The 27,752-nt window shown below is 46.9% G+C and overlaps 1 protein-coding gene and 1 pseudogene across 3 annotated transcripts; one reads left to right on the plus strand and one right to left on the minus strand.

The window, feature by feature from the left end:
- Nucleotides 1–3,272: 3,272 nt before the first annotated feature.
- RHBDD2 (rhomboid domain containing 2) lies at nt 3,273–19,489 on the minus strand (the record flags this gene model as incomplete). Of its 2 annotated transcripts, XM_080704204.1 has the most annotated exons (4): nt 3,273–3,630; nt 6,771–6,921; nt 16,738–17,145; nt 19,300–19,489. In XM_080704204.1, the coding sequence occupies 4 exons, from the start codon at nt 19,475–19,477 to the stop codon at nt 3,273–3,275; spliced, it is 1,095 nt and encodes a 364-aa protein (XP_080560330.1). The 2 variants fall into 2 exon arrangements, with proteins under 2 accessions (XP_080560330.1, XP_080560329.1); XM_080704203.1 differs by lacking the exon at nt 16,738–17,145 and having other exon boundaries at nt 19,300–19,477.
- Nucleotides 10,211–10,657, plus strand: LOC308269058 (single-stranded DNA-binding protein, mitochondrial-like; annotated as a pseudogene). The gene has a single exon. The product of its transcript is annotated as a single-stranded DNA-binding protein, mitochondrial-like (transcript).
- Nucleotides 19,490–27,752: the final 8,263 nt, after the last annotated feature.

Consider the following 27,752-nt stretch of genomic DNA (forward strand, 5'->3'; position numbering starts at 1 on the left):
CTTTTGATCTCTTCTCTGGGGCCTAGCATAGGTCTAGAACTCAAGTATTTGCTCGGAGGGTTTGTTAAATCAAAGTGTGAATGGACAGATTGCAAAGGATCATACCTCGGGGTTGTGTGCACCTGGCTCTCTCAGGACTTATCATCGTGCTCTGTCACCATCTGCAAATCAGCTTCCCTGCAGCCCTGAGTTCCCTGGAGCACAACAGAGAGCTGTAGCAGAGCACAAGGTGTGATTCCGCGTCTTTGCTGCCCCCAGCTGCCCAAGCCGGAAAACTGAGAAGGTCTGGAAGCTTCTCGGCCCCTGAGCGCTGCCTTGCCTGGGGACTGGGTTGGGGGAGAGGTTCCTGGCCTGCAGGGAATAATGGCTTTCCCTTATGCTGACTGAGCAGAGGTCAAAGAGAGCATTTCCCTCCTTCCCCGGAAGGGTTACAGCTCAGTGTGTGACTGACCCTCACCTCCCCTGCTTGCTGGCCCACACTGGGATGGGGGCTCCCTCAGCTCCTGATGTGTTCCTGGTCTCCATTTTCCATCACAGATATCCAGCATGGGCCATGACATTCTACCCCTCTCCCCCGCCCTGGTTTTTTTTTTGTTATTGTTGCTGGGGACTGAACCCAGGAGCATTCTACCTCTGAGCCACACCTCCACCCTTTTTTAAGCTTTTTATCTTGAAACAGGGTTTCACTAAATTGATGATGCTGGTCTCATATCTGCAATCCTCCTGTGTCAGCCACCCAAGTACTGATATTACAGGCATTTGCCACTATGCCTGGCGTGTGTGTGTGTGTGTGTGTGTGTGTGTGTGTGTGTGTGTGTTGTGTGTTACTGGGGATTGAATCCAGGGGGATTCTACTTCTGAGCGACACCACATCCTTTATTTTGAAACAAGGTATTAAGTTACTTCATGCTGGACTTGAACCTGTAATTCTCCTATCTCAGCCTCCAAAATACTGGGATTAGAGGTGTGTACCAGTGCCTGGCCATGACAATTCTTTTTATTTTATTTTATTTTTATTTTTGTGGTACTGGGGACCAAACCCAGGGACATTCTACCTTTGAACTCCACCCCCAGCCCTTTTATTTTTTGTTTTGAAACAGGGTCTTGCTAGGTTTTTGAGAGTCTCACTACTTGCTAAGGCTGTTCTCCATCTGACCCTCCAATCTCAGCCTTCCAAGTACTGGGATTACAGGTGTGTGCTACCATGCCTGGCTTGGTAATAACAATTCTTGCTTGTCCATTTCCCCACTAGTCTGAGCTCCCCCAGGGCAGAGATCACCTGTTCACTCCTTTGTTGGGCAAATATTTAGTGAATGGCAGCCCTGTGCTGGGGTTCCTTGTGGGCACATGGCCTATCTTCATGGCCTACCTCTGGCCTCAGCCTGGGGCTGGGCAGTCAGTGAGTTTGCAGACAAGGGGCATATCACTGACAAGCATATGGGGGAGGAGCTTGGGGCCCCTCCAGGTTCTCAAAAACAAATGGGGTCAAGAGATGGCTCCACTCTGACCTGGCTCCAGGCTGCCAGAACAAGAGGAAGTCCGGGGCAAGAGACCTAGGGGTAGCCAGTCTCAGGGCAGCAGCAGGCGTGACAGACCAGGGCCAGGCTCTGCAGTTGGCTGCTCCATCTACAGCTGCTTCCCTGGTGCCCCAGCTGTAAAGCCAGGGTGGGCGGGGACAGCTGGGCCAAAGGAACCAAGGATGCTCACTGCTCTGCTACTAGGGGACTGGTGAGCCCCTCCACCCAAGCCTGGCCACCCCCAAGTTCCAAGGCTTCTGCAACTCTAGCCAGACCATCCATGTAGAAAGGCCACAAAAACAAGGGACGTGACCCTGCTGTACTGAGAGCAGGTGTCCTTCTCACCTGCTTTTGGTGCAGGTCCAGGGTGGAGGGAAGATGTCTAAGACTTGCAGCTGTCTGAGCTCACAAAGCGCCACTGTGGCTAAAGTGCTGGGTGTGGCTGGAGTCAACATCCCCAGGCTGGGCCCTGACAGACTTGCCCAGTGCCGCAGGTACAGCCCAGCTACATCCGAGCACCAGCTCCTCGGCTGCGAGCCCCATTTCCCATCCAGGTCAGCCCCCACCTCCTTGCAAGGCCCTAGTGACCATCCGGGTGTGTGTCAATGGCCCCCTTCACCAGGAAGGGTAGGTTTGGGGTGAGGTGTCTCATCCCCCGGATATGTAGGACCTCTGAAAGCCAGAGTGGGCTGTCAGGCTCCTGAACAAGCAAAGCAAACAGGGGACAACACCTGCAGCTGGCACGCCCTCACGTGGGCCCACCATGAGCAGCCCCCGCTGACGCCCAGCCAGAAGCCACGTGCTCCCCCGGGGAAGCCAGGCCATCACCTCAGCCACACTTCCTTCCCTGGCCCTGAACATCTGGGCTGGGCTCACCTGCCAACTAGCTCCTGGGCGATCTGGCTGTGGAAGACAGTGATGGCCAACCAACCAACACACAGAGCCAGCGCATTTCCCCACCCTCTTGCTTCCGGTGACATCACTGCCAGCACTGTAACTTCTGGGCCTTCGTCCTGCTGGTACCCCTCCTTGCTGGCGGCAGTGGAGGCCTCCTGCGGCCATCCACCCCTCCTGTCTTGTCTCTAGCTCTCCTGACACCTCTGCCATTCCCACCCTCCTCATGGGATGCTGTACCAACGTGGCCCCGTCCATCCCCTCTGGGCCACCATACCATGTGCTGCCACTGCCCCAATCTCCGTGCAATCTTCCCCCACGAGACCACAAAGACGACACACACCGGGACAGGATGGAGGCAAGTTCTTTATACAAAGGCCATCGACACCATGGACCACAGGCATCGGCTGCAGGTTGCACTGCTGGACAGCAGAGTCTGGGGAGGGGACAGCTGTCGGGGGAGACACTGCACAGGCCCAGGGGCTCCAGCACAAACCACAGACAGAAGCCAGAGCACACATACAGTGACAGGAAGGAAAGTGGGGCTGGAAGGGCCCTGCCCTCTCCTCCATGTCCTCCAGGAGGCTCCTGATCCTGGCGCTCAGATTCCAGCCGTCCATCCAGGAGGGCCTGTGAGTTCAGACAAGCACAGAATGGCTTACTCTCTGTATATGTAAGCCGAGTCAATGAACTGTACCTCACAGAGTGGACAGGGCCAGCAGTGAGATGGAAATAGGACGTTTATCAAAGTACTAGACACAGCTTGGCACACAGAGGTATTCAATAAATAGTCAAGAACATTTAGCTCAGAGAGGAACTTTCTCAGAAGGCCAAGATGTGAGATCACTTCCCAAGAAATTCTCAGGGCACTGGGGTCTCGGAGGACTCCTTGGAGCCTGCGGCTGCTGGAGTACTTGGGGCCCCAGAATACACCGTGCCAGGGCAGCTGACGGGCACGGGGGGCTGAACCCCCAGGGAGGTCCCCACAGAAGCTGGGTAGACACTGGAGGAGTTGGGGCTTGGCCCGAAATGGTTCTGCACGTAACAGAGGCCGGAGGTGGGCTGGTAGGGAGGCAGGCTGGGCATCTGTCCAGGAGCACAGGTTGGCCAGGAAGCCAGTTTCTGGCCAGTGGCGTGCTGTATCTGGGTGACAGGGTGGCTGGGGGACAGATGAGGATGGCAGCTCTGTGTGGGGTAGGAGCCGGGCACAGGGTTCAGCCTGGAGAGGGAATAAGAGACAAGATGGTCATTCAGTTGCAGTGACAAGTGTACGCCTGTCACTTCACACACGAGAGGGAGCTACTGTGCTACTCCATTATGGCGAGCTCTGGGACTAGTGCTAGGGACCAAGTGGGGAAAAAATTCAACTCTGGAAACAGATGCCTAGACAGCAAGTCAACGGTAGGAAGGCTCGTGGGGCTGTGACAGCGACCATTTGCGTGCGGCCTCCTCGCGGCTGCTCACCTACCCGGAGGGAGGGGCCGGGTCCCCGCAGGCCTAGTGGTGGCTGGCAGTTCCACCTAAAGGGCTCCACCACGTGGGCGCTAAAGGAGCATCATGGGGCTGGGGCCCGGACCACCTGCTGTGGGATTTCTGTGGCCTTAGGAGTAAAGACCCAGCCCCGGCAGGCTGGTGGCTCAAACCTATAATCCCAGTACTCGGGAGGCCGAGACAAGAGGATCACATCAGCAATGTCGCGAGACTCGGCAACCAAGCGGGACCTTGTTTCAAAACAAAAAGTAAAAAAAGTTTGCGAGCGTAGCTTAGAGCTTTCTCAACTGAGACTAAAGGCGCCACCACGGACTATATGGCTGGAACAACACAGGGAGACACACTCCAAGACTTTTATCTTCTGAACTCTTGAGCAAAATTTCAGATGTGGAGAATGAGCATCAATGCCACTGATGTTTGTGGCGGATGACTGGACTGAATCTGTACACGTCTCAGTGAAAACCTGGCCTTACAGCTGCAAGCTCAGACACAAGGAACTTCAAGTACCACTTCTCATGCCATTAAAAACATGGCGGCGCACGCTTGTAATCCCAGCATTCGGGAGGCTGCACAGTTCGCGGACAGCCTCAGCTACTTAGTGAAGTGAGGCTCTTTGCAACTCAGTGAGACCCTGTTTCAAAATAAAGAATAAAAAATAGGGTTGAGGGTAGAACTCGGAGGTAGAATGCCCCTTGGTTCCATCCCTCGTAACACACACACATACACACACACACACACACACACACACACACACCAAAAACAAAGAAAAATAACACTTGTTTTCCCTTGGGACTGGGGATGTGGCTCAGTGGCAGAACACTTCCCTGGCAAGTATGAGCCCAGGGTTCCACCCCCAGCACTGCAAAAACAAAACGAGTTCCTTAACAAAAACAATCAGGGAGACAAAACTGGTCCAATGGCTGTCTCATCCCCAAAATAAACATGTGCATCATAATGCCACCTTTGACCCACTGTTAGGCTACCCGAAACACAACGTTCTGTTCCGGCACCTGCAGCATGCCCTGGCAAGGAAGGATTGGACACCAGCCATGTGAGGAACTCAGGAGGAAGAGAAGGGGCCATCATCTCCCCCGCCCCATCTGCTGCCACGCTGAAGCAGGACCAGACCTGGCACCAGGGCCATGCTTCAGAGAGGCCGAGTGTCATTCAGGAGGGAAGAACTTTCTCTTTAGGGTTACCTAGGAGAATAGTCCATTCAGTAGGGACATGTGAGCTGTGGCCGGTGACCAGTATCAGCTATCACAGAGGGGATGCTCTCCCAGGGTAAAGTTTACACCCCATGGCCCTACAGCCCTTTCAAGAGTCTATGGAAGCTGGACATGGTGGTGGTGCGTTTGCCTACAATCCCAGTATTTGGGAGGCTGAGACCAGAGGATCACAAGTTTGAGGATCTTCAACAACATAGTGAGATTGTCAGCAACTTGGCAAGACCTTGTTTCCAAAGAAAAAATAAAAGGGCTGGGGTTTGCTCAGAGGTAGAATGCCCCTGGGTTCAATGCCAAATACAGGGGAAGGGATTCTATGAGAGCCCTTAAAAACCACGAAATATCTCACTTTAAATTTAAATAGCCTCTCCCATATTGAGACCCTGGGATTTTTTGCCTGAAACAAAACAGGTAGGTTTACATTTCTGTTTTTCCCAGTCCCCATTCCTGCCTTTAAAAAATGCTCAAGAGCTGGGTGTGATGGTACACACCTATAATCCCTGTACTTGAGAAGCGAATACAGGAAGATTGCAGGTTCAAGTATAGCCTCAGCAAGTAGTGAGACTCTCATGAACCTAGTCAGACCTTGTTTCCAAATAAAAATAAAACATACATAAGGCTAAGGGTATAGCTCTGAGGTAGAATGCCCCGGGGTTCAATCCAAAGTAAAAAAAGAGTCATGCAGAATGGCAGAATGATTATGATCTCAGCAACTTGGGAGATCAGACAGGAGGACACAAGTTAAAGGCCAGCCTAGGCAACTTAGCAAGACCCTGTTCTCAAAAGAAAAAATAAAAGGGGTTGGGTGTGTAGCTCAGTGGTAGAGGGCCCTTGGGTTAAATCCTCAGTATTTCAAATTAAAGTAAAAAAATAGCCAAGTGTGGTGGCACACACTTATAATCCCAGCATCTGAGAGGCTAAGACAGGATCATGGTTAGCCGCTAGCCTCAGCTACTTTGTGAATCCTTTTGCAACTCAGTGAGACCATGTTTCAAAATAAAGAACAAAATATAGGGCTGGGGGTGTCGCTCAAGGTAGAATGCCCCTGGGTTCCATCCCCAGTACCGCAAGAAAAAAAAAAAAAAAAAAAAAAGCAAAGCCTCAGTAAATTGCTGAGACTGGCTTCGAATCTACAAGTTTTCTGTCTCAGGCTCAGGCTCCCAAGTACTGGCATTATAGGTGTGTGCCACCACACCCAGCTCAGTCCCTTCTTTTGACAGTGGTGCAGCAGCCAGAGCACTTGGAAAACATTTGCACACACCTTTTATTTTTTGAGTGCTGGGGATGAAACCTCATGTATGCAAGTGTCCCTCCACTGAGCTGTACCCCAGTCCCTAGCTGCATGTAGCTTTTCTTTTTTTGGTGGTACTGGGGGTGGAACCCAGGGGCTTTCTACCTCCGGGTTATACTCCCAGCTGAGAGCCTCACTAAATAGCTGAGGCTGGCTTCAAACCTGTGCGATTCTCCTGTCTCAGCCTCCCAAGTGCGGGGATTACAAGCCTGCGCCCCCACGCCCAGCCACTGCATGTAGCTTTTCAACTTGTCCCCTTCTCATTCCTTTATGAACCATGGTGAACCCGGTACACCCTACCCAGGCCCTGGCGTTGCTTTAAGAATAAGACCGATGAGTTCTGTAACTTACTTCCGGCTCTGGGCTGCCCTTCTTTCAGCTGTAGACCCGGAGACATACTTGAACACAGACATTCTCCGCAGGAGGCTGAAGGGGAACTTCTGGTCCAGCTTCAGTGCGACTCGCTCCGAGAGGTCAATGGAATGGCAGTACGTGAGGCCATCTGAGGTGGGCGTATTAAGTCAAACTAGAGGCAGCCAAAGGGAGGCGTGAACGCCCCCGTGGAAGGACAAGGGCTCCCACGCTATCTACAGAGGCGTCCAAGCTTATCCCACCAAACCGGAGTTTCAAGGGCAAGGGAAACCCAGACTCAGAGCTGCCACTCACTGTACCTCACAGGGAGCACGGCCCAGCAACAGAGGTGGGCACACGGGGGTCAGCACGTCACCCTCACCATGCCAGCCCATCCCCAGGCCTGTCCTAGTAGAGGGAGGAGACACAGGCTGTCCTAATATCCCCCAAGGGGTTGCCACCTTTTTGTACTTTTCCCCAAAAAAGAAAGCACCCTACTTCAATGTGACCAAGTGGGCTTCACAGGAGCTTCTTGGCGTACCATCACTGTCCCCGACAGCCCCGTCATCTACCCTGCATCAGCCTGCCGAGGTCTACACAGCCAGTCAACCTGCATTTGTTCATATTTCCTTTCAACGAACATTAAACACCTAGTATACACCTGACAAAGGAATAAGGACAGGCTGAGTGTCCTTTATTCAAAATGGTTGGAAGTATTTCAGATTTTGGAATATTTGCCTATATAATATATAACAAGATATCTTGGGAATGGGACCCCAGTTTCAACACAAAAACTGTTTATCTTCACCCTATACATGTTGACTGAAGGTTATTTTATTTTTATTTATTTTTTGTGGTACTGGGGATGGAACCCAGGGGCATTCTACCTCCAAGCTATACCCCCAGCCCTATTTCTTTTTTCTTTCTGAAACGGGGTCTCACTGAGTTGCGGAGGGCCTCATTAAGTAGCTGAGGCTGTCCGTGAACCGCGATCCTCCCGTCTCAGCCTCCCAAATGCTGGGATTACAAGCGTGCGCCACCACGCCCGGCTTGAAGGTTATTTTAAACAGTATTTTTACCGCACCTGTGTTTTGACTGAGACCCATTCTATAAGATCAGATGTGATACTTTCCACGTGTGGGGAGTCAGACTCTGGATCCCATACTTTGGGACTAGGGATGCTCAATCCGTATCGAGTGCCAAACAAGGAATGAGTAGCTGGAGTAGATCAGTAGAGATCAGCAAAAGCTGAAGGCACGCTGGAGAGCTAGCCTCACTGGGAGCGGAGAAGGCCTCCCCAAGGAAGTGATGTGAATGCTGAGCCCCGACATGAGCTGAAACAGCCCGGAGAAAGAGAGAAGGCTGCACAAAAGCCCCGCCAACAAAAAGGTGCTCCCTGGGGCGGGTTCTTAGAGGAGAGCCAGCGGCACTGAGCAAGGCAATTCTTTGCTGGGCGGCCAGGCCGCTCCTTAGAGGAGGCGCAGCATCCCTTGTCGCTGGCCACGGAGTGGCAGTAGGACTCACTCACTGACGGCGATAACCACGAATATGTTTCCGCAAATTCGTAAACTCAATCAGGGAGAACAGTGTATTTGCAAACGCTGATTCCCAGTGAGAGCCAAAGAAGTCAAGAGTGGTCCTGGCTGACGAATTTGGGATGATCTCAAGAATCTATTCTTCTGTTTTGTGGTGCTGTGGACTGAACTCGGGGGGGGTTCTACCTCCAAGCTACACCCCCAGCCCTACTTTATTTTTATTTTGAAACAGAGTCTCACTAGGTTGATAAGAATCTCACTACTTGCTGAGGCTATCCTTAAACCTGGGATCCTCTTGTGTTAAGACTCCCAGGTACTGGGATTACAGGCGTGCCCCGCAACACCTGGCTCAGGAATCTACTCTGCTTCTGACTCCAATAAAGTGATACTACTAGAACTTCCATCCTAACTATAAACACTATATTTTTTTTCTTTTCTTTCTTTCTCCCTCCCTCCCTCCCCCATTCTTTCATGGTACTGGGGATTGAACCCAGGAGCATTCTACCTCCAAACCACACCCCAACCCTTTTTTTGTTCTGAGGCAGGGTATCACTACATTCCTGAGGGATTCACTAAGCTGCCACGGCTGCCCTCAAATCTACAATCCTCCTGAGTCAGCCGCCCAAGTACTGAGATTACAGGTATGCACCACCATACCCGGCTTACTTCTTATATTTTTGAAACAGGGTCTTGCTAGGTTGCTGAGAGTCTCACTAAGTTGCTGAGGTTAGTCTTGAACCTATAATCATTCTGCTTAGCCTCCTAAGTACAGGTATCCACACCCAGTTTGGACACAATGTATTAAACAACTGTTCTCAGACTTTGGGCAAACATTACTGGGTTAAGACCCCTGAGAAAAGGGGAGCAATTGGTGTGAGCCCCAAGAACATGTGAATTTTTTGACGAGAGGTGCTTTTCAAACTGCAGCACAGGTAGAGCACCTGCTTCCAGACCAAAGACACAGACGTAATTTGGGAAGGATGACAGGTAGGATTCTCAGGGCAGAGTAAGAGCGCACTGCTGAGAGAAGAGGCTCTAGAAATCTACGTAGGAGTTCCCTGAGATTTCAGCTGACTACTAAGGTGCACACACCTAGGCTGAGTTTCCTCAAGTCAATTAGGAAGAGCTACTGGGGAAACAACAAATACCAGGAAGCTGAGAGCCTAGCAAAAGCTCCCAGGGTAAGGACATGCTCAAGTTCCAGCGGAACAGGGTAAAGAGCTCACTGAACACCTAAGACATTCAGAAGGGAGGACAATGCCCTAACAATAAGGCTAAACTAGTCACTGAATAAAGGCTACTCTAGGTTTTTCCTAAAAGCTTATAAACAAATCTCAAGTTTTATGTTAATCTTCAAGACAATTCACCACCTATCAGAACAAAAATCAACACTCTTTAAAGGAAAACAACAAAACCCAGCCCATGACAATCTAGCATTCACAGTGCGTAGCATAAAACAAAACATGGCCAGGCATGCAAAGGAGCAGGAAAATGGGACCCATAATCAGAAGGAAAATCAACAGAAATAACTAGATCCAGAATGGCAGAGACAAGGATTTAAAACTAGCTACTAGCTGGGCATGGTGGTGCACACTTGTAATCCCAGCACTTGGCAGGCTGAGACAGGAGGATCAACCGCAGGTTCGCAGACATCCTCAACTACTTAGTGAGACCCTCTGGAACTTAGTAAGGCCCTGATTCAAAATAAAGAGCAGAAAATAGGGCTGGGGGTGTAGCTCGGAAATAGAATGCCCCTGCGTTTAATCCCCAGTGCTGCAAAGAACAAAACAAAACAAAAAACAAAAACTAGCTATTGGTGCGTCAGGCGAGAGAAGGAAGAAGGAAGGGCACACGTCCTGGGCTGGCTGAAAAGACTAAAGATTAGGTTGTAAGAAAATAGAAGCCATGTTTCGAAGACCTGTAATACAGGTATTTCATAAGTTTGTAAGGCATGAATCTGAAGTAGCCAGCAGTTTGGTTCTTGAAAGATCTCTGAATCGTGTACAGTTACTTGGGCGAGTGGGTCAGGACCCTGTCATGAGACAGGCGGAAGGAAAAAATCCAGTCACAATATTTTCCCTAGCGACAAATGAGATGTGACGGTCAGGGGACAATGAAGTATATCAAATGGGTGATGTTAGTCAAAAGACAACATGGCACAGAATATCAGTGTTCCGGCCAGGCCTTAGAGATGTGGCATATCAGTATGTGAAAAAGGGGTCTCGGATTTATGTGGAAGGGAAAGTCGACTATGGTGAATACATGGATAAAAACAACGTGAGGCAACAGGCGACAACCATAATTGCTGATAACATTATATTTCTGAGTGACCAGCCAAAAGAAAAGGCATAGAATGGACAGTTCTTTGGCCGTTGTTTGGTATAGTCTCAATTTCAAATCATGTATAGTCTTTATAGTTTCTAAGAACAAGAATTAAAATGCTCTTTTCTATTAAAAAAAAAAACAAAAAACAAACTAGCTATTAAGCTGAGCGTGGTGGTATACATCTGTCCCAGTATTTTGAGGGGCTGAAACAGGAGGATCATATGTTCGAAGCGAGCCTCAGCAACTTCATGAGGCTCTCAGGAACTTGGTGAGACCTTGTTTCCAAATAAAAAATAGAATGGGCATGTGATGTAGCTTGGAGATAGAATGCCCTTGGGTTTAATCCCCAGCACCACATACACATACAAAATAGCTATTATAGAGATGTCCTTATAAAAAAGTATTTAAGGCAGATGTGGTGGTACAGTACTTGGGAGGCTGAGACAAGAGGATTGCGGGTTCAAGGCCAAAGCCAATTTGTTAATGCAGGGAGACTTTTTTTTTTTTTTTTTTTTGCAGTACTGGGGATGGAACCCAGGAGCATTCTACCTCCAAACGACACCCCCAGCCCTATTTTTTATTCTTTATTTTGAAACAGGGTCTCACTGAGTTGCAAAGGGCCTCACTAAGTAGCTGAGGCTGTCCTCAAACCATGATCCTCCAGTCTCAGCCTCCCAAATGCTGGGATTACAAATGTGCGCCACCACGCTCAGCTCAGGAGACCATATTTTGAAATAAAATATAAAATATGGCTGGGGTACAGCTCAGAAGTAAAATGTCCTTGGACTCAAGTCAGTGTCCAGTACCCCCACACACACTCCCACATGCACAGTAGTTAAAACATAAACATAGTAAAGAAACATAAATCTCCATACAGAAATGAAAATGGAAAACAGAACCAAATGGAACTTTTTGAACTTAAAAACATGTGAGATGGTCGGGCGTGGTGGTGCACGCTTGTAATCTCTGCGCTTGGGAGGTGGAGACAGGAGGATCGCGCAAGTTCGAAGCCAGCCACTCTGGCTTAAGACACCCTGTTACCAAATAAAAGAGTATAAAATAGGTTTGGAAGTGTAGCCCGGAGGTAATAAAAGGGTTTCCAGGAACCCCAGTACCACCAAAAATAAAAATAAAAATAAAAAGTGAGATGAAACACACAATATGTGAAATAGGTTTACCAGCAGATTGAACACTACAGAAGGTCACTCGACCTGAATGCAGGGCAATAAACCTATCCACAGTGAAGTAAGGGAAAAAGAAATAAGGCTGAAACTAAGTATGAAATAAGTAAATATACATAAAATATAATAAATAAATATAATAAAAATAAATATAAGTAAAAATAAGTAAGAAATAAGAAATAAGGCTGGAAAAAAAAAAGAAATAAGTAGCACTTTAGGGGCCCACGGAACATTATCAAGTCTTTTAACTAAGCTTCATTGAAAGGAAAAATTGAGATAGAGAAAATTTTAAGAAATAATGTCTACAAATTTTTAAAGATTTGATGAATTCAATAGCTGTGGGTGTGCTTAGAGGAAAGGTGGGGAAGGGAGGTCAGTGCATGCTACGTGCATGGAGGGGACCATCACACTAATATCTATTAATACCTACAATTAACATGTATTGATTTTAAGAAAAGGATAGCTAAGGCTGGGCGTGGTGATGCAACCTACAATTCCAGTACTTGGGAGGCTAGATAGCAGGATCACAGGTTCAGGCTAGCCTTATTAACAAGACCCTCAGCGATTTAGTGAAACCTTGTTTCAAAATAAAAAATAAAATCAGAGCTGGGTATGGTGGCGCATACTTGTAATCCCAGCATCTGGGAGGCTGAAACCAGAGGATTTTCGGTTCAGGGACAGTTTCAGCAACTCAGTGAGGCCCTCCACAACTTAGTGAGACCCTGTTTCAAAATAAAGAATAAAAAATAGGGCAGGGGATGTAGCTCGGAGGTCGAATGCCCCAGATCTCTCCAAAAGTAAACAAACAAACAAACAAAATCAGACTGCAGGTATAGCTCAAAAGTAGAAAGGCTTTGGATTCAACCCCCTGTATAAAAAAAGGGCTGAAAACCAATGATAAAGATAAAACCATGAAAGAAGAACCCATGATCACATAAAGGAGAACAACAAAAATTATTAATAATTCCTCATCAGAAACAATATAGGCCAGAAAATAATGCAAGGACTTCATTAAGTTAAAGTGGAGCTAGGCACTGTGGCTCATATATGTAATCCCAGTACTTGGAAGGCTGAAACATGAGGATCACAGATTTGGGGCCAGCCTCAGGAACTTAAAAAAACCCTCAGCAATTTGGCGAGACCCTGTTTCAAAATTAAAAGGGGAGGGGGTGCTGAGGGTATATCCTGGAGATAGAATGCCCCTGGGTTCAAGTCAATCCTCAATACCCTCCCTCCCCAAAAACTTAAAGCAGTCCAGGGAGATCAGAGGCAGCTAGAATTCTCTATTTAGTGAAATGAAAGCTTTATAGACAATGAAAAGATCATCTGTCACCAGCAGATCTACTTTACGTGGGAGCGAACCCAGGGACATTCTACCTCCGAGCTTTACCCCCCAACCTTAATTTTTATTTTGAAACAGGGTCTCATTAAGTGCTAAGTTGTGGAGACTCTTCCTTGAATCCGTGATTCTTCTATCTCAGCCTTCCAAGTACTGAAATTACACTCTATTGAAATTACATGTGTGCACAAGCATGCACTACTACAAAGACTTTTTTTTTAAAGCTAACAGTTGGGTGTGGTGGCGCATGCCTGTAATTCCAGTACTTGGGAGGCTGAGAAGGAGGAGCTCAGGTTTGAGGCTAGTCTCAGCAAATTAGTGAGGCCTTCTGTAATTAAGTGAGACCCTATCTCAAAATAAAAATAAAATAGGACTGGGGTGTAGCTTGGAGGTAAAAAGCTGCTGAGTTCACTACCAAAAAAAAAAAAAAAAAAAAGTCATCAAGATAAACCAAATGTTAGGCCAGAAACAATTTAAAAAAACTGCAATCTACCAGGCATAGTGGCAGACCCTTGTAATCCCAGTACTTGGGAGGTGGAGGCAGGAGGATCACAAGCCTCAGCAACTTAGTGAGACCCTGTTTCAAGATAAAGAATATGCCGGGCATGGTGGTGCAAGCTTGTAATCCCAGTGCTTGGGAGGCTGAGACAGGAGGATCCTAGGCACGGCCAGCCTCAACAATCTGGTGAGGCCCGCCACAACTTAGTGATACCCTGTTTCAAAACACTGGGCTGAGCTGTAGCTCAGAGGTAGCATTCCCCTGGGTTCCATCCCCAGTACCACATATACACTCACACAGAAAGAACTGCAGTCATACAAAGAATGGTCTCCAAACAGGCGTGGGGGCACACACTTATAATCCCAGTACTCTGGAGACTGAAACAGGAGACTTGCGGTTTGAGACCAGCCTCAGCACTTTAGCAAGACCCTTTTTCAAAATAAAAAATAAAATTGAGTTGAGGGTGCAGCTCAGAGGTAGAATGCCACCAAGTTCAATCCCCAATGGCTCTCTCAATCTCTCTCCCTCCCTCACCCCCCCACAATGTTCTCTGCCCACATAACATTAATTAGAAATAACAAAAAGAATCTGGAAAAATTACCAACTATTTAAAATTAAGCGACTCACATATAAATAACTTTTGAATCGAAGAAAAAATAGCAAGGGATATTAAAAAATATTTTTGGGCATGGTGGTAATCCCAGCTACTCAGGAGGCTGAGATAGGAAGATTGAAAGATCAAGGTCAAAGCTGGTGGTATATGTTTATAATCTCAGTACTTGGGAGGCTGAGAAAGCAGGATCGCAGGTTCGAGGACAAGTAGTGAGACTCTCATCAACTTAGCAAGACCCTGTTTCAAAATGAAGAAAAAAATAGGGCTGGGGGTGTAGCTCAGAGGTAGAATTCCCCTGAGTTGAATCCACAGTAAACACACACACACACACACACACACACACACACACACACACCCCAAGGCCACCCTGGGCAACTTAGCAAGACACTGTCTCAAAGTAAAAAAATTAAAAGGTATGGGAATGTAGCTCAGTGGCAGAGTGCTCGTGGGTTTAATGCCCAGTACAAAAAAGAAAAGAAACCACATTGAAGCTACAGAATATAGCTAAAGTAGTAATTGCAGGAGAGTGTATAGCTTCAGATATTTCTATTAGAAGTTTGAAATAAATGAAATTTAAAAATAATAGCTATGTGCCAGGTGTGGTGACACACACTTGTAATCCCAGCATTCAGAAGGCTGAAACCAGAGGATCGCGGTTCGGGGACAGCCTCAGCTACTTAGTGAGGCCCTCTGCAACTCAGTGAGACCCGGTTTCAAAATAAAAGAATAAAAACTAGGGCAGGGGGTGTAGCTCAGAGGTCAAATGCCCCTGGCTTTCATCCCCAGACGACCCGCCAAAAATAAATAAATAAATAAAATAAAAATAGCTATGTTATCAATGACCAGTATTATATGAAACCTCTCCTAATAGTGTATAGAATTATAAATTGGAGCTGGGTGTGGTGGCACAGCCTCCCAAGTAATCCTGAGACAGGAGGATTGCAGGTTAGAGGACAACCTCAGCAAGTGAGAGTCTCAGCACTCTAGCAAAACCCTGTTTCAAAACAAAAACTAAAATTGGACTAGGGGGTGTAGCTCAATGGTAGAATGCCCCTGGGTTCAATTTCTAGTACCACAAAAAACAAAAACAATTAAAAAACCACAAATTAGAACATATTTTATGAGTATATCTTGTGTGTGTGTGTGCATTGTACTGGGGATTGAACCCGGGGCTACCTCTGAACTATACCTCCAGCCCTATTTTATTTTTTATTTTGAAACATGGTCTCACTAAGTTGCTGAAGAACTCCCTAAATTGCTGAGGCTGTCTATAAGCCTGCAATTCTCGTCTCAGTCTCTCAAGTACTGAGATGACAAGCATATGCCACCACACTCCGCCTATGATTATATCTGCTATCTAATCCCCAGCGCTATAATTCTCATGTTTAAGCAACCCCACTTTGTAATTTAGATTTTTTTTTTCCTTCTGATTGTCAGAACACAAAGGCTGGAAAGCTTATCCTAATTTTATTTTTTGCGTGTGGTACTGGGGATGGAACCCAGGAACATTCTACCTCCGAGCTACACCACTAGCCCTATTTTTTTTTTTTTTTTGGTGGTACTGGGGGTGGAACCCAGAGGCTTTCTACCTCCGAGCTATATTCCCAGACCTATTTTATATTTTATTTGGAAACAGGGTCTCACTAAGTTGCTGAGAGCCTCACTAAGTAGCTAAGGTTAGCTTTGAACCTGTGCGATCCTCCTGTCTCAGCCTCCCAAGGGCGGGGATTACAAGCGTGCGCCACCATGCCCGGCTTTAATTCTTTATTTTGAAACAGGGTCTCACTGAGTTGCAAAGAGCCTATGTAGCTGAAGCTGTCCGCAAACCATGATCCTCCAGTCTCCGCCTCCCCAGTGCTGGGATTACAAGCGTGCACCACCACGCCCAGTGGCTCTCATCCTAAATTTTTAATCACCATATGGTAAGTCTTCTTTCATTTGTTTTCCCTGAGAAAAAAAACCAACTCAAAAAAACAGTAACAAAACCCAAACACATCTGGGGCTGGGGGTGTAGCTCAGTATTAAATGCTTGTCCAGCATGTGTAAGGCTTTGGGTTCAATTCCGGCATTGCAAAGAAACAAAATACAAAACTCAAACAAATCTGCTTCCTATCATTTTCATGAATAGCACCTCCAGCTTATGGACATCTCAGACTCTGGCAATGAAGACTCTTATTATAATTATTCAAATGTAGATTTATACCTCAGTTTACAAAAAACAAAAACAAAAACAAAAGCAACCAACTGGCAGTGCTAAGCTGAAACAAGAAGATAACTGTTGATATTTTTCAAATAAGGAAATTCTGGTCCAGACTGGGGAGGTGAACTGCCCAAGGATCCCTGGTTTTCAAAGCTGAAGCTAGAACCTAGGCTGCCCACATCTGAGCCCAGGACTCTCTACCTGATCCCCACCCAGCCTTTCCCACCCGACATACCCCTCGGCATTACTGCACAGTCCTCTTTTAGCAAGGATACAAGTTAGCCCAACCAAAAGGCCACAGATGTTACTCAGGAAAGAGGTCTGGGGGATGGGCCAAGAGACACCCAGCAGCAGCCATGGCACCAGTACCGAGGGCACCACCACCCCAAACACCAGGGCCCGCTTCATCCGAGAGCGGACAGAGGTGACTCCCAGCATGGCGAAAGCCACTGGGGTGAAACCTCTGGCATCCTCCACCTCCCCTAGCCTTGAGAGCGATGACACAGTCTCAAACAACAGGAAGATGATGGCGGAGAAGACGGCGAAGATCAAGGTGAAGAAGCAGTGGCGGACGGTACCCACAGTTCTCTCAAAATTGCCAGCAAAACGCCAGATGATGATAGCACCGCACAGCAGGGAGACTGGGTTCTCATAGACAAAGATGTAGGTCACCAGCCTGTAAACTGAAGAGGGAGCTGGGTTAGAGGCTGAAGGGGGTTGCTCCAAGGAGGGAAAGCCAGGTTCTAAGCCATTTAAGAGAGTAGTCTCATGAGAGAGAACTGAGAGCTACTGACAGTCATATGGGGTAACAACGAAGGACCCAAGACTTAGAGTGGAGGCATGGATGTCTAATCCCTGCTCTTTCCCAGACCTGGAGCAAGTCAGCAACCAATTTCTACGTGTGGAAAACATACTTTTTGTTATGAAGTGGTATCTAAATTTTCAAAGTGCTTTATAATCCTTTTTTTGAGATTTTTAATACTGACCTACCTCACTGGGCAGTCTGAGGGTTAATTAATTGTAACAGCTTCAGGGTGAATTGAGTGGGTGTCACTTAACACTCTGTATGCCAGTCTCCTCAGCTGTAATCCTGACCTCTCCTTCCATAGTGGCTGTTCAGAGGAAGAAAAAAGGGACCATGAATTATTTTGCAGCTATGAGAATTATAATGCTATCATTAATATATAGAAATCAGAAGTTTTCCTTAAAAGTGCTGATCTGGTCTTTCTGGTCTTACAGGTAGAAATAATTAATGGTTTATGTGTAACAAGACAGCAAAGAATCATACTTTTATTTTTCTAAATGCAGTTATCGCTAAATGTATTTTATATCTCTGCAGGCCAAACACTACCCTAGAGAAGGGAGACCGATGAAATGATAGTAATATTGGACAGGCGTCGAGAGTCTTGGAGCAGAATCTTGGCTTGATCACAGTTACACTGGCTGAGTTCAGTTGAGTGCAAGGCCCAGGTCCTCTAGACTTTTGCTTCACCATTGCAAAGTAACAAGGTCGGATGTGAGGTCTTCAAAGGATCTTATTATAGCTAATGCTCATACGTCCATGAACCCCACACCCAGGGAAGCTGAGAACTCAAGAAAAAAGGGGGCCTCGGCTTAAGTCAGCCCTTTGCTTCTGTCTGAGGAGGCGGCATCCAGGGTGAAGGGTGGGACCGTACAGTCTTAGATGTGCGCAAGGAGCAGGCTTTGGAACCATATACCTCAGTCAGGCAGACTCCGGAAGGCTTCAATATCTGAAGAGTACTTCATTATTTGTTGAGTACTTCCATAACTGAAATTCCAAGTATAAACGTGAAAAGATTCTAGAAACAACTCTGTATGATTTGGGGATTCTATATTCCAAGACTCTAGCTCCAAAACATCCCACAGATAAAAACAAAAAGCTGAGCTCCTATCTCAATCCCAAGTGTCAATGTGGAAAGATGCTAGAAGCAATTCTATATGACTTGGGGATTATCTATCCCACGGTTCTAGTTCCAAAATATCACACAATAAAACAAAAAGCTGGGTTCCTATCTCAATGGCATGACTTAATAGCTGCTCTTCTATGACTTAATACCTCTGCGATTCTCTACATTAAGCCTCAACTTTATCTAAATAATGGGCACTTAATATGGCCTATGTCATGGAATCCCTGTGAGGATTATGTGAGATTAATGCATGTGAGTGTACTTTGCAAAAACAGCAAGGACAAATCAAATTTCCTATATTCCTCCCAGAAAAGAATGAGGAAGAAAGGGACACTAGGAAGGTCTTTACTAACGGATGTTTATACTACACTGGTCTGAAAATCCCCCCCTCAAAAGAAGAAGAAAAAAAAGCAAACACCTTTCCAAAGGCAGAAGACACCCCGCTTCTCTCCATGAGCTGGGAATTGAATCCAGGATTAAGATAAAAAGGAAGCAGAAGCCATTCCAAACCTCAAGTAGAATTTTATAGGGGTGGCAACTGACCAAAGCTCAATTGTCGTGATGAAGGCGAAGAGAAAAACATTTTCTGTGAGGCTCGAGCCTTAAGCACATGTGGGTGTGTACGGGAAATGGGAGGGGAGAGATCCAGGAATGGTTGTGGGGCCCTGACCCAACTGGAGGCGATAGGAAAGGGCGCACAACTGGGTAAGGACGGGATTACAGTGATGACGAGGTAAGGCTCTGCTAGGACGTGAAATACGCGGAGCAAGCGACGGTGCTGGAGGCTGGACCTCGGAGGGGCCAGTGGAGATGCGCACGTGGGCAGGCGGCGAGGCCGGCCGGGCGAGCCCGGGACGCGCGAAGTCGGGGAAGAGCCTCTGCGCGCCATCGAGGCCCCGCCCTGCTCACCTTGCCAGTTGCGCAGGGCCTCGGAGCGCAGCGCCAGGCCCGAGGGCTCCGGGGGCTGCTGCGGCGCAAACAGGCGGGGCCCGGACACCAGCAGCGACAGCAGGACCGTGAAGAATGTGGCGGTCGGCACCTCGGGACACAGGCACCAGCTCCGACACCCGGGTCCCGAGGCCGCCATGGCCGCCAGCCTTCCCGCGCTCCGCCTGGGCGCAGATGGCGGGCTCTCCGCAGCTTCCGCCTCCCGGCGGCCGTTTCCTTGGCAACAGCGGAGCCGCCGGCCGGAAGCCCCGCCTCCCCAAGGCCACGCCCACGCCGAGCTGCCCAATCCCGTGGCGCTAACTAGCTCTTCCCGGAAGTCGGAAAGAGCACTCTCGGTTTTCCGTCTAGGGCAGCCTTGGGGACCGAGTCGTGTCCAATGGCTGTTTCACTGGTTCTAGTGTTGCCAGTAAACACCATCCTGGTTAAGGCCCCTTAGGTTACGGGGCCTTACGGTCTACAGAGCCCTTTCATACCACACCCTCCCTTTTTTGTGTGTGGTATTGGGGATTAAAAGCAGGGCCATTCGACTTCTGAGCTACACTCCCAGCTCTATTTTATTTTTTATTTAGAAACAAGGTCTCACTAAGTTGCAGAGGGCCTCACTAAGTTGCTGAGGCTGGCCTCGAACCTGCAATCCTCCTGTCTACGCTTCCCAAGTACTAGGGTTACAGGCGTGCACCACTGCACTCGGTTTGGGAAAGAGCTTTGATTGTGGTTTCCACAGAGCGCAGTGCTCTCTGCTCCACCTCTTGTCACTCTCTTCATTTTTCATTCCGGTAGCACTAGACCATGTGCCATTTTCTGATTGCTTGGTTTTTGCTCCTGTTATTTTCGTCTGTAATCACACCCACACCCATGGCTGACTTAATAAGAGTCATAACAATGATAGCTAATACTCACATGGCCCACACTATGCAATCGCAACCTGCAATTGCAGCCGTTGCTTAGTATCCATGGGGAGTTGGCTCCAGGATCCCTCGCCAGTATACTAAATCCAAAGATACTCAAGTCCCTTATATGAAATGCCACGGTATTTGCATAGAGCCTACGTACATCCTAGATTTAAATTATCTCTAGATTATATAATAGCTAGTAAAATGTAAATGTTAGAGACATTGTTATATAATATTGAGGGAATAATGACAAGAAAAAAAAGTGCATTTGTTCAATACTAACACGATATTTTTTACCCAAATATTTTTAATCCACAGTTGGTTGAATCCCTCGATTTAGAACCTATAGATATGAGCCGGGCGTGGTGGCGCAAGCTTGTAATCACAGCATTGAGGAGGCTGAGACAGGAGGATCGGGGTTCGTGGACAGCCTTAGCTACTTAGTGAGCCCCTCTGCAACTCAGTGAGACCCTGTTTCAAAATAAAGAATAAAAGATAGGTCTGGGGGTGTAGCTCAGAGGTAGAATGCCCCTGGGTTCAATCCCCAATACCACACACACACAAAAATAGAACCTATATATGTATGTATGTGTGTGAGTATTCATATGTATGTATATATAGAAAGAGAAATGGGTCAATTGGGGTGTGTGTGTGTGTGTGTGTGTGTGTGTGTGTGAGAGAGAGAGAGAGAGAGAGAGAGAGAGAGAGAGAGAGAAATAAATACTGGGAATTGACCCTAAAGGTGTTCTACCTTTGAGCTACACCCTCACTATTTGTGGGGAAGGTACTGGAGATTGAACTCAAAGGCATTATACCTCTGAGGTACAACCCCAGCCTTACTTTTTTATTTTGAAACAGGGTCTTGCTAAGTTGTGGAGGGCCTCATGAGGTTATAGAGGCTGGCTGTGAACCTACAACCTCCTGTCTCACCTTTTCAAGTACTGGAATTACAGGTATGCACCACTGCACCCAGCACTATTTTTTTTTAAATTTAGAAACAGGATCTTGCTAAATTGCTAATGCTGGCTTCGAACCTTCAATCCTCCTGTGTCAGCGTTCCATGTACTGGGATTACAAGCATGTGCCACCACACTTAGCTACCATGAGTCATATTTAATTCTGTTCTTGATGCGCAGTGGGCTGCATGAAAAATAACTAAGATTTTACTCAATGGGAAGCAAAATATGAATCAGGAGTTTGGTAGAGCAGCTGAAAATAGCACAGGAAGTTAAATTGCTGCCACCCATATCTGGGGCTGGGAAGGAAGGAAGGAAGGAAGGAAGGAGAGGGTGGTGGCCTCGTCTTCCGGCCCTGGTCCAAAGCTCCAGAGTGTTGCTTTTCTAAACATTCTATAGCCAGGCATGTTGGCGCACACTTGTACTCCCAGCATTTGAGAGGCTGAGACGGGAGGATCGCGGTTCATGGACAGCCTCAGCTACTTAGTGAGGCTCTCCGCAACTTAGTGAGACCCTGTTTCAAAATAAAGAATAAAAAAAAAATAGGGCTGTGGGTGTAGCTCGGAGGTAGAATGCCTCTGGGTTTTATTCCCAGTACTGCAATTAATTAATTAATTAATTAACTAATTAATTAAACATGCTCTAAAGAGGAGTTTAAAACTGGGCGTGGTGGTGCACACTTGTAATCCCTGTGCTTGGGAACCTGAGACAGGAGGATCACACAGGTTCGAAGCCAGCCTCAGGTGGCTTAAGAGACCCTGTTTCCAAATGAAATATAAAAATAGGTCTGGGAGTGTAGCCTGGGGGTAGAAGGCCCCTGGGTTCCATCCCAGTACCACCAAAATAATAATAATAATAATAATAATAATAATAATAATAATAATAATAATATAATTCTGGAAAATTGAAATCATCAACTCCATTTGTTAGTTTGTTTTGTTTTTGTAGTCCTGGAGATTAAACCCAGAGGCATTCTACCTCTGAGGTATACCCCCAGCCTTATTTTTTTTTTTTTTAATTAGGAAACGGGGTCTTGCTAAATTGCTGAGGCTGGCCTTGAACTTGTGACCCTCCTGTCTCAACCTCCCAAGTGCTGGGATTAGAGGCCTGCACCACTATCCCTGGAAACTTCATTTTTAAGAGAAACCCAAAGCCGGCTGTGGTGGCGCACGCTTGTAATCCCAGCATTTGGGAGGCTGAGACAGGAAGATCGCGATTCGCGGACAGCCTCAGCTACTTAGTGAGGCTCTTTGCAACTCAGTGAGACCCTGTTTCAAAATAAAGAATAAAAAATAGGGCTGGGGGTGTAGCTTGGAGGTCGAATGCCCCTGGGTTCCATCCTTAGTACTGCAAAAAAGAAGAGGGGGGGGAGGGAGGGAGGGAAAGAGAAAGAGAGAGAATGAGAGGGGATGGGGAGGGGAGAGGAGGGGAGAGAATGGGAGGGGAGGGGAGGGGAGGGAAGAGGAGAGGAGAGGGAGAAACCCAGACAAGCAAAGAGATTTGGCAAGGCCACAGGACCATTGAATAGCAAAATGAAAAACCACACCTGCTCGCCTAATGGCAGGTTCATGGTTCTTCCCGCCAGATCAGGGGCTCATGAACTTTGACTGTGGCCCCGCATGGTCCAGGACCCACCTACACAGCAGGTTTCCACTTCTCAACTTGGGGTGTTAGAGCAGGAACTTGGCATTTACAACTGAGTCACAGTATAAGCACAGAAATGGAGGTGGGAGGTGGAAGTTCCTGTTACATCTGCTTTAGTAATAGGAGTGGGGGCAATTTATATTTGGATTATGATGTCTTTAAGGTTCTTCCTGGAAAGTTAAAGACCCGAACCACCTCACTACAAGCTGTAAAATAAGCTACCTACCACCAACTAAAATCATGATGAACAGCAATTCTTATTTATTTATTTATGTATTGAAACAAAGTCTCCCTAAGTTGCAGAGGGCCTCAGTAGCTGAGGCTGGCTGCAAACCTGCGATCTTCCTATCTTAGCTTCTTAAGTACTAGGATTACAAGCACCAACATACCCAGCTATGATCAGTAACTTATCATGTAAAAGAAAGAGCGGCGCTACCGGAGAGGAACATCTAGATGGCAAAAATGTTAGCTTACTATCTGTGGGCATATGTGCTAGGATTTTTTTTTTTTTTTTTTTTTTTTTTTTTTGGTGGTACTGGGGGTGGAACCCAGGGGCTTTTCTACCTCTGGGCGATATTCCCAGACCTATTTTATACTTTATTTGGAAACAGGGTCTCGCTAAGTTGCTGAGAGCCTCACTAAGCTGCTGAGGCTGGCTTTGAACCTGCGATCCCCCTGTGTCAGCCCCCCAAGCGCTGGGATTACAAGTGTGCACCACCACGCCCGGCTAGTGCTAGGATACTTACAAAGCATCCAACCCTTCTTCTTAGAAGGTTTAAGCCTGGTGCAGTTATTCATACCTGTAATCCTAGTACTTGGGAGGCTGAGACAGGAGGGTCACAGATTGGAGGATAGCCTCAGAAATTTAGTGAGAACTCAACAATTTAGTGAGATCTTGTTACTTCAACATAAATAATAAACAGGGCTAAGGGTATAGCTCAGAGGTAAAAGCCCCCTGGGTTGAACCCCAGTGCTTGGAATTCCCACCAACAGTGTATTAGAGTGCTGGCTGCTTCACAGCCTCCCCAACATTCGGCACAGTCAGTCCTTTTAATTGTATTCCTTCTGCCCGGCATGGAGGCACATAACCATCTCGGTACTTGGGAGGCTGAGATAGGAGGATCACGGGTTCAAGGACAGCCTCGCAGCATAGTGAGACCCTTAGGAACTTAGTGAAACTCTGTTTCAAAACCAAAAATAAAAAAGGAATGGGGATATAGCTCAGGGATAGAATGCCCCTGGCCTCAACCCCAGTACCAAAAAAAAAAAAATGCATTATTCTTTCTGATAGAGAGGTAGTGCTATCTCAGTGTGGCTCGAATTTGCATATTCCTAACGACTATTAACACCGAACACTTGAGGAATGCACGCATCACTTATTTTTCGTCTCTCTATATTCCTTGGTGAAGGAATTTTTTTCAAATCTCTTATCTACTCTTTAACTTTTTTTATTATTGAGTTTTAAGAGTTCTTTATGCCAGGCATGGTAGCACACACTTGTAATCTCAGTATTTGGGAGGCTGAGACAGGAGGATCGCAGGTTCAAAGCCAGCCTCAGCAGCTTAGTGAGGCTCTCAGCAATTACGCGAGACCTTGTTTCCAAATAAAACATATACATATATTCTACACACACACACACACACACACACACACACACACGAGTTCTTTACATGTTTTGAGTGCAAATCTTTTGTCAGACAGATGACTCACAAATCTTTCCTCCAAGATGTGCCTTTTCCTTCCCTTGGTTGTCTTATTTTAATGAAATCCAATTTAGCGATTCTTTTTCCTTTTTTGGTTGTGCTTTTAGTGTCATACCCAGGAAATCAGAACAACGTGACCTTTCATATGTCCTTCTCAGTAGCTTTCTGTCTCTCAGAATCACTGTACTTCCTAGTCTGATGTCTAGTTCTGAAAAACTATTGTGTTACATGTCTCATTTAGTGTGTGTGTATGTGTGCACGTGTGTGTGGTACTGGGGATTGAACTCAGGGGCATTCTACCTCTGAGCTACACCTCAGCTCTATTTTATTTGGAAACAGGGTTTCTGTAAGTTGTGGAAGGCTTCGCTATGTCGCTGAGGCAGGGTCATGACCCTGTGATCTTCCTGTCTCAGCCTCCCAAGTACTGGGATTACAGGCGTGCACCACGGAGCTATGGTTGTTTTTGTGTATATGTGTGTGTGTGTGTGTGTGGTGATAGGGATGGGACCCAGGGGCATTCTACCTCCAAGCCATACCCCCAGTCCTATTTTATTTTTTATTTGGAAACAGGGTTTCACTGATGCTAAGTGCCTCACTAAGTTGCTGAGTCTGTCCGTGGACCTGTGGTCCTCTTGTCTCAGCTTCCCAAGTACTGGGATGCCAGGTGTGGGCCACCATACCCAGCTTTAATTTGTTAGTTTTTATTTTATTTATTTATTTATTTTATTTATTTATTTATTTATTTTGGTGGTACTGGGGTTCCTGGAAGCCCTTCTACCTCCGGGCTACACTCCCAGACCTATTTTATATTTTTGAAACAGGGTCTCTTATGCCAGCCCGGCTGGCCCGAACCTGCGCGATCCTCCTGTCTCCGCCTCCCAAGCGCGGGGATTACAAGCGTGCGCCACCACGCCCAGCGCTTGTTTGTTTTTAAAACAGGGTCTCACTAGATTGCCCAGACTAGTCTTGAACTCCTGTGAAGTGATTCTCCTGCCTCAGATTCTTGAGTACCTGGATCTCCAGATGTGTGTCTGTTGTGGCTTAGATACGGAATCCCTCTCCCCCTCATGTGGCAATGCAGCGACGTTCAGAGATGCAGTCACTGAATCACGAGGGCTCTAACCTCACTAGTAGGCAAATCCGTTTGATGGATTTGTAGTTTCAGTGGATTTACTTGATGGTAACTGTAGGTAGGGGTCATGGCTGGAGGAGGTAGAAGCTGGGTGTGGCCTTGGGGTGGTGTCTGATTCTGACCCCTTTTCTCCCTCTCCTGCTTTCTGGCCACCGTGAGCTGAGCCACTTCCCTTTACCACACACTGTCACCATGAAGTTTCTGCCTTGGAGCCAGCTGACCATGGACCAGGCCCTGAAACCATGAGCCTGAACGAACCTTTCCTCCTCTGAGTTCTTCTTGTCAAGTGTTTTGGTCATTGTGATACAAAGCTGACTAATATAATCCCACAGCATGGGGCTCTAGAATTTCCTAACAGGAAAACAACCCCAAAGGCTGATGATTTTCTTTTACTTTTTAAGGGTTTTTTTTTTTTATTACCAAAGCAATGAATATCATATAGAAAATAAGAGCAAACAGAAAACCAAAAAGGAGGCAGGGCGTGGTGGCACACTCCTGTGATCTCAGTACTTGGGAGCCTGAGGCAGGAGGATCGCAGGTTCCTGGTCAGCCTCAGCCATTTATCAAGACCCTTCACAAATTATTGACACTGTTTCAAAATAAAATAGGGCTGGGGATGTAATTCAGAGGTAGAATGACTTTGGATTTAGCCAGGCATGGTGGCGCATGCTTATAATCCCTGCGCTTGGGAGGCTGAGACAGGAGGATCGCACAGGTTCGAAACCAGCCTCAGCTACTTAGTGAGGCTCTCAGCAACTTAGTGAGACCCTGTTTCCAAATAAAGTATAAAATGGGTCTGAGAGTATAGCCTGGAGGTAGAAATCCTCTGGGTTCCACACCCAGTACTACCAAAAAAAAAAAAAAAAAAAAAAGAATGGCCCTGGATTTAATTCGTAGTACGGGGGGGGGGGGGGGGAATAAGAAAGGAAGAAGGAAAAGTACAGTACACAATATCTGTACTTACCAAATCTTCGTTGTTGGCACCTTGATGCATTGCCTCCTATATTTTTAATGTTTAATGGAATCATAATAGATTTATTCCATTAGCAATATGTCTTGGTCATCTTTCTGGATCAGTAAGTATATTTCTGCAACATCACGAGTAAAAAGCACAATATTTGGTTTTATTAGCATTATTAAACCAATAATAATTAAAAACCCATGACTCAAAATGACCCACAGAGGAAATACGCTTTTGCAGCCAGAAGGAATTTCAGAATGATTCCAATTCTTTTTATTTTATTTTTTATTTCTTTGCATTAAGCAAATTTTTAAAATTCAGTTTAATATAATGCAAGTGGTTACCAGTCCAAGACAAAAATGTTCATTTTAGCTGTTCCGCAATACCTACACCGTGTCCTCACTGCCCCCTGGTGGACAGCTCCATGCACTTCCTCTGGCCTAAAGGAGAAACAGCACAGTGAACTCCATTCCTCCTGGCCTGCATTCAAGTAACCTCTTGGCTCTCCCCTAGCACGTGGCTTCAGCAAGGCACGGGAGATGAGGCAGGCAGGAGTCCAGGAGCGCAGGCAAGCCCCTGCTGGCGGGACACGCAATGTGGCTGTTATTTCAAGAGCTGTGGGAGGCTTAGAGAGGGTAAGCTGGGAGCCACAAGGCCCATTCAGGGGATTGAACTCATTCATGGGCATTCTTTCTCCAAGCTCCACCCCCTAACCCTGTTTAATTTTTCATTTTGAAACAGGGTCTCGCTAGGTTGATGAGAGTCTCACTACATGCGGAAGCTGTCCTTGAACCTGTGATTCTTCTGTCTCAGCCTCCCAAGTACTGGTATTACAAGCAAATGCCACCACGCCCGGCTTCACATCTTTGATCCAACAATCTACACCTAGGATTCTAACTCACAAATAACCCCGCGTTCATTAGAAGCTATCCGCAGCAGCATTTACTGCAGTAATGAATGACTGTAAACAACCCAGATGTCCATCAGTGTGGGACTGATGAAGAAATGATGGTGTATCCCTTCAAAAAAGAATCCTCTGCACTCATCAACACAAAACCGAAGGAACCAAAAACCACCAAGGAAGCTGGGCACTCATATGGAATGCTCTCAGAATGTTTTGAGTGA

This window comes from Muscardinus avellanarius (genome assembly GCF_963383645.1).
Source record: "Muscardinus avellanarius genome assembly, chromosome: 10".
In the NCBI taxonomy this organism is placed as follows: Eukaryota; Metazoa; Chordata; class Mammalia; order Rodentia; family Gliridae; genus Muscardinus; species Muscardinus avellanarius.